This window comes from Colobus angolensis, unplaced genomic scaffold, assembly GCF_000951035.1.
Source record: "Colobus angolensis palliatus isolate OR3802 unplaced genomic scaffold, Cang.pa_1.0 Scaffold7, whole genome shotgun sequence".
NCBI classification, from domain to species: Eukaryota; Metazoa; Chordata; class Mammalia; order Primates; family Cercopithecidae; genus Colobus; species Colobus angolensis.
Genome location: NW_012120709.1, coordinates 29,553,075 through 29,559,316, shown reverse-complemented (window position 1 = coordinate 29,559,316; position 6,242 = coordinate 29,553,075). Strand labels below are relative to the sequence as shown.

Below are 6,242 nucleotides of genomic sequence, written 5' to 3'. Positions count from 1 at the left end.
GACAGGCTCTTGGAACAAGGCCCCACATGTCCGCGGCCATGCACAACACTGCACAATGTAAAATTCCAGACACCACTGTTCTGCGCACCAGCTTAGTCACGTTTTCAAAGCGTCTGCATGGTCTGTCGTTTAATTTTTGATGAAAGTCAAACCAGGAAAGATACCACCTCATGTTGCTGAAAATACAAACGTTCAGAAACTCTAAATCAAGGACGCACGGCTACTGGAACCTATGATTCCTAATGCCTGGTTCACCTAACGGAGAACACACTCGCCACCTTTTAAATGTTTATTTTATAAACAACGGGGAAACGTGGGGCTTGGGCTAGTGGGGGAAGAACGGAGCCAAGAAGCCGAATCTGTTCTAGACGAGGGTGGGAAGGGGCCTAGGGGTCAGGGGTTCAGAGAAGCGGGTTCGCCTTTCCTTCCCCGGAGGGGTCCAGACACGACCGCGTCCTGAAGCGGTTCTGAGAAGCCGGGCCCCTACACTTCTGCGTCGGAGGCTGCCTCCCAACAGTTCCCGTAGGGAAATGCGGGTGCTGGGGGGCTGCCGAGCTAACCGGCCCCACCCCCACGGCGGCCTGGCGGCTCCCTCCAATCCCAACCCTGGGTGCCCCCGAGCGAGCAGCCCTAGTAGCACCCTGAAGCCGGAACCTTCGCCCAAGCCCCTCGGGGTCAGCCCTTGCCCAAAGCCACGCTATGAAATATAGGTTCGCGAAACCTGGGGCACTCAGAGGATCGTCTGGAACATAGAGATGGGGGATGGGAAAAGAGGAATGAGGACGTGTGTGGGGGAAGGGAGCAACAACCTTCGCAGCCATTTTGTCCTCGCTCCACTTCCGTCTTCTCCTCCCCGGCTCCCGCGCCCGAACCCCTCCCTTCTGGCTCCGCGCGAGTCCTCCCCCAGTTCTGCGCGGGCCAAGATCGCGGCTAGCGCCGCTATCATTGGTTGGTTCCAAGTTTTGCCCGCCCCTCTTCTTCCACCTTTTTCCGCCCCCTCCTGCCCGCGCAAGCTGGGGGCGCATGCGTAGAGGCGGACGCTCCCCTCCCCCGCCCGGGGTAACTGAGGACTCCCGCGCGCGGGCTGTCTGCGCCCCACCCTCCCTTTCCCCGGAGCCGTCCGGAGAGCGGGGGCGAGCTTGAAAGTTCCAGAACGCTGCGGTGAGTGCGTTATCGCGAGGCGGAGCGCGGTGGGGTAGGTGCGGAAGGGGGCGAAGCCCGAGGAGTGGAGCCGGGCTTAGTGATTGGGTCTTGTAAGGGCAGCCTGGCGTCTATTGGCCGGGGAAGCCGTAATGGCAGGCAGCAGGGGCGGGCCCCTTCTGGAAGGTTCTGAGATAGGGTATAAGAGGCAGGGTGGCGGGCGGAAACCGGTCTCATTGAACTCGCCTGCAGCTCCGGGGGCTCCTTTGACGTTTGTCTTTTTCGGAGCCAGGCCTGCACGCCAGGTAAAGTCTCTGCTCAAGAGCTGGGTTATGGGTCTGGGAGCGTGCACTTTCCACACGGACCGGTTGAGGTTTTTGCGGCTTGGAGAGTTCTGACAATCTCGTTGAGGCGAGTGTGCGGCCGCTTCCACCGGCTTAAGGGGCCTTAGTTTTCGGTGGGGTGGCAGCGGCGCTTGGTTGCAGTCGGCAGGACAGAAATACAGGGGTTGGGCCGCAGCCCCAGGGGAGCCTGGGAGACGCCCGGCGATCGCGTGGCGGGGGAGGGTTGCCGCATCGCCTAGCCTGGCGCGCAGGGAAGTGGAGCGAGGGTTTTCTTTACCTCGTTTCTTGTATAGTCCACTCCCACCATGGTTCTTCAAAGCCGTTCTTGGCGTGCTTCCAATATGGGGGTGCATTCCGGATCAGTCAGAACCCCAGTTGACTCTCGGGGACACTGGCACCTGGCGGGGGAGATGGGATAGATAGGGCTCAGCTCCAGGTTAAGACCACGTGCTCAGCAACGCCCCAGGCCCTCTGGTGGGTGGTTCATTAAGGGTGTGCTTGGCAGCGGTTGGCACGGCAACCCGGACTGCAGCACTAGTTCTGAGCCTTTGGTGTGCTTAAATAAGAGGTGATGGTCACTATTTACCTCTTGGTAGTGGCCATATCTTTTTCCTGATTATGCGTTCTTTTAAGGGATGAGGGAAATACTTCGATTAACTGGATTTTTAAACCGGATTTTTTTTTTCCAGTAACCATGTCTAAGGGACCTGCAGTTGGTATTGATCTTGGCACCACCTACTCTTGTGTGGGTGTTTTCCAGCACGGAAAAGTAGAGATAATTGCCAATGATCAGGGAAACCGAACCACTCCAAGCTATGTTGCCTTTACGGACACTGAACGGTTGATCGGTGACGCCGCAAAGAATCAAGTTGCAATGAACCCCACCAACACAGTTTTTGGTGAGCTAATTTTAAATGACAGTACAAATTTAACAGGGCTAGGAAGCAGAGAGTTTATGAAATGTGAGGGAGGGAGCCTTATTGTTTTTAGAAAAATGAGCTGAGACTTGTTCTAAAGTCTTATAAAACAGGTTATAGAAACCTTTCAGGCTGAAAATCTGGATAATGTAGGATGTCAAAATGTGAACCTTTGCTACCTATATGGTAGTTGAATTCACGTACCTATGAACTTTGGCATTTGAGTAATCATGGACTTGGGTTTTATCAGAAGAGGTATGAAATTGAAAGTGTTTTCATTTGATACCTTTTACAGATGCCAAACGTCTGATTGGACGCAGATTTGATGATGCTGTTGTCCAGTCTGATATGAAGCATTGGCCCTTCATGGTGGTGAATGATGCTGGCAGGCCCAAGGTCCAAGTAGAATATAAGGGAGAGACCAAAAGCTTCTATCCAGAGGAGGTATCCTCTATGGTTCTGACAAAGATGAAGGAAATTGCAGAAGCCTATCTTGGGAAGGTGAGGTTTGTTTTTCAGTATGGGGATGCATTCTGGAGTAGTTAAAAGCCCGTTGACATCAGGGTCACTAGCGCCTGGTGAGGGAGGGGAACAGATGGGGCGCAGCTCGAGGTTAAGACCACGTGCACTGCCCCAGGCTCTTGGGGAAGCTGGGTCAACACTAGAAATCAGTGAATCTTGACAATTTGTAATTTACATTTTTGGGGGGTGCTCCAGCAGTTTTTTTTTCACCAGGATTAATCCATTTGCTGGAGTTTAAGTATAATAGTTTGATCTGTGGTCTTTTCCTTATTTGTAGACTGTTACCAATGCTGTGGTCACAGTGCCAGCTTACTTTAATGACTCTCAGCGTCAGGCTACCAAAGATGCTGGAACTATTGCTGGTCTCAATGTACTTAGAATTATTAATGAGCCAACTGCTGCTGCTATTGCTTACGGCTTAGATAAAAAGGTAGGTAACCATTTGTGATGCAAGTCCAGATTATTTTAAGATTAATTTGATTGTCAGAAATTTAAATGAGATTGTTTTCAATGGCAGGTTGGAGCAGAAAGAAATGTGCTTATCTTTGACCTGGGAGGAGGCACTTTCGATGTGTCAATCCTCACTATTGAGGATGGAATCTTTGAGGTCAAGTCCACAGCTGGAGACACCCACTTGGGTGGAGAAGATTTTGACAACCGAATGGTCAACCATTTTATTGCAGAGTTCAAGCGCAAGCATAAGAAGGACATAAGCGAGAACAAGAGAGCTGTAAGACGCCTCCGTACTGCTTGTGAACGTGCTAAGCGTACACTCTCTTCCAGCACCCAGGCCAGTATTGAGATCGATTCTCTCTATGAAGGAATCGACTTCTATACCTCCATTACCCGTGCCCGATTTGAAGAATTGAATGCTGACCTGTTCCGTGGCACCCTGGACCCAGTAGAGAAAGCCCTTCGAGATGCCAAACTAGACAAGTCACAGATTCATGATATTGTCCTGGTTGGTGGTTCTACTCGTATCCCCAAGATTCAGAAGCTTCTCCAAGATTTCTTCAACGGAAAAGAACTGAATAAGAGCATCAACCCTGATGAAGCTGTTGCTTATGGTGCAGGTAACAAAAGTATCTCAACCCTAAAGGCAGGCAGGCAGGAGATGAGTTGACTCGCTGTGATGAGTGATTGTTAAACATTCGTAGTTTCCACCAAAAGCTTGGCTGATGATGGCAATACCTTCCTTGGATGTCTGAGCGAGTGATAGTTGTTAAAACAGGAGCGATGCGCTGGTTTTTTTCTTTAACTTTTTAACGTTAACTTTTTTTCTTTGCTAGCTGTCCAGGCAGCCATCCTGTCTGGAGACAAGTCTGAAAATGTTCAAGATTTGTTGCTCTTGGATGTCACTCCTCTTTCCCTTGGTATTGAAACTGCTGGTGGAGTAATGACCGTCCTTATTAAGCGTAATACCACCATTCCTACCAAGCAGACACAGACCTTCACTACCTATTCTGACAACCAGCCTGGTGTGCTTATTCAGGTATGTTTTCTGTACTTTTCTTGCTTGGCTTACTGATACCAGATAAAGAGAAGTCTGGACTGACTCGCTATGATGATGGATTCCAAAACCATTCGTAGTTTCCACCAGAAAGTCTTATGTTGGCCAGTTCCTTCCTTGGATGTCTGAGCGACCATTCTTCCTTAGGACTCTAGCACTAGCAAAGAGATGTGAAGTCCATTGTAATGATTTGTTTTATTCCCCACCAAGGTTTATGAAGGTGAGCGTGCCATGACAAAGGATAACAACCTGCTTGGCAAGTTTGAACTCACGGGCATACCTCCTGCACCCCGAGGTGTTCCTCAGATTGAAGTCACTTTTGACATTGATGCCAATGGTATCCTCAATGTCTCTGCTGTGGACAAGAGTACAGGAAAAGAGAATAAGATTACTATCACTAATGACAAGGGTAAGTAAGCACATATGCCACTGTCAATCTCATCTTGACAGGGATCATAGTGGTATTTCAATTGAGTTTCTGGTGCCTCAAGGGCATATCTAGCTAAGAGAAACTAGAGTTATACAGGAAATGTAAGGCTTTTTTACTTAAAAGGCTAAATATCTTTCCTAGGCCGTTTGAGCAAGGAAGACATTGAACGTATGGTCCAGGAAGCTGAGAAGTACAAAGCTGAAGATGAGAAGCAGAGGGACAAGGTATCATCCAAGAATTCACTTGAGTCCTATGCATTCAACATGAAAGCAACTGTCGAAGACGAGAAACTTCAAGGCAAGATTAATGATGAGGACAAACAGAAGATTCTGGACAAGTGTAATGAAATTATCAACTGGCTTGATAAGAATCAGGTTTGTGATTTCCCCCCAACTCAATGGAGGGGGAAGGGAAGGGGATAGTAAACCAAGCTTGAGCTGGATTTCAGTATAGGGTCACAATGATGAATGGTCCAAAACATTCGCGGTTTCCACCAGAATTCAAGGTGTTGGCAACTACCTTCCTTGGATGTCTGAGTGACCCCAAGATGTTAAGAATAAGGCCCTATTTTAATGTTGACAGCCCTCTTGTAGGAGTTTGTGTCAACGACTTAGTATCAGGTTGCATCAGGGTTAAAGAAAGGTTATTAACGTTACAAGAACTTACAGTAATTCCTTTTTTCTCTTCCTCAGACTGCCGAGAAGGAAGAGTTTGAACATCAGCAGAAAGAGCTGGAGAAAGTTTGCAACCCCATCATCACCAAGCTGTACCAGAGTGCAGGAGGCATGCCAGGAGGAATGCCCGGGGGATTCCCTGGTGGTGGAGCTCCTCCCTCTGGTGGTGCTTCCTCAGGGCCCACTATTGAAGAGGTTGATTAAGCCAACCCAAGTATAGGTGTAGCATTGTTCCACACATTTAAAACATTTTTGAAGGACCTAAATTTGTAGCAAATTCTGTGGCAGTTTTAAAAAGTTAAGCTGCTATAGTAAGTTACTGGGCATTCTCAATACTTGAATATGGAACATGCACAGGGGAAGGAAGTAACATTGCACTTTATAAACACTGTATTGTAAGTGGAAAATGCAATGTCTTAAATAAAACTATTTAAAATTGGCACCATAAAACTGTTTTGAGTCTTTAGTTCCCCAGGTCAGCTGTTGGGAGAAGTAGGCCTAGGTGATGATGTGAATCTTACTAACTTACCCCCTTCCTCTTAAACTAAGCTTGAGTTACAAGGGCTGGGTGGCAAGTTGCCCTTCAGAGCACTGTGGATGGTACGTTTTAGAATTCAGAGCTTTGAGAAGGGGAAGCGTGAGAAATCGGATCTAGATCAAACTAATCTTAGTCCTTACATGGAGAGGCAGAAAGCTGACTTAATG

General features: G+C 48.5%; 1 protein-coding gene across 4 annotated transcripts; it reads left to right on the top strand.

The window, feature by feature from the left end:
• Positions 1–1,172: 1,172 nt before the first annotated feature.
• Positions 1,173–5,987, top strand: HSPA8 (heat shock 70kDa protein 8). 4 transcript variants are annotated; one of them, XM_011926993.1, is made up of 9 exons: positions 1,173–1,445; positions 2,174–2,383; positions 2,697–2,902; positions 3,201–3,353; positions 3,441–3,996; positions 4,213–4,415; positions 4,644–4,842; positions 5,005–5,237; positions 5,556–5,987. In XM_011926993.1, exons 2-9 carry the CDS (start codon positions 2,179–2,181, stop codon positions 5,739–5,741), a joined length of 1,941 nt encoding a protein of 646 aa, XP_011782383.1. In that variant the 5' UTR covers positions 1,173–1,445; positions 2,174–2,178; the 3' UTR covers positions 5,742–5,987. The 4 variants fall into 4 exon arrangements, with proteins under 4 accessions (XP_011782383.1, XP_011782386.1, XP_011782385.1 ...); XM_011926994.1 differs by having other exon boundaries at positions 1,376–1,445; positions 2,198–2,383; XM_011926996.1 differs by lacking the exon at positions 5,005–5,237 and having other exon boundaries at positions 4,644–4,707; positions 5,647–5,987.
• Positions 5,988–6,242: the final 255 nt, after the last annotated feature.

What these genes read in the sequence shown, in the direction of transcription:
- HSPA8 (XM_011926993.1), top strand. Translation starts at nt 2,179, where the DNA reads ATGTCTAAGGGACCTGCAGTTGGTATTGATCTTGGCACCACCTACTCT. An exon ending in AGCTGTTGCTTATGGTGCAG is followed by an intron (nt 3,997 to 4,212) that starts GTAACAAAAGTA and finishes TTTCTTTGCTAG; the next exon opens with CTGTCCAGGCAGCCATCCTG. An exon ending in AGCCTGGTGTGCTTATTCAG is followed by an intron (nt 4,416 to 4,643) that starts GTATGTTTTCTG and finishes TTCCCCACCAAG; the next exon opens with GTTTATGAAGGTGAGCGTGC.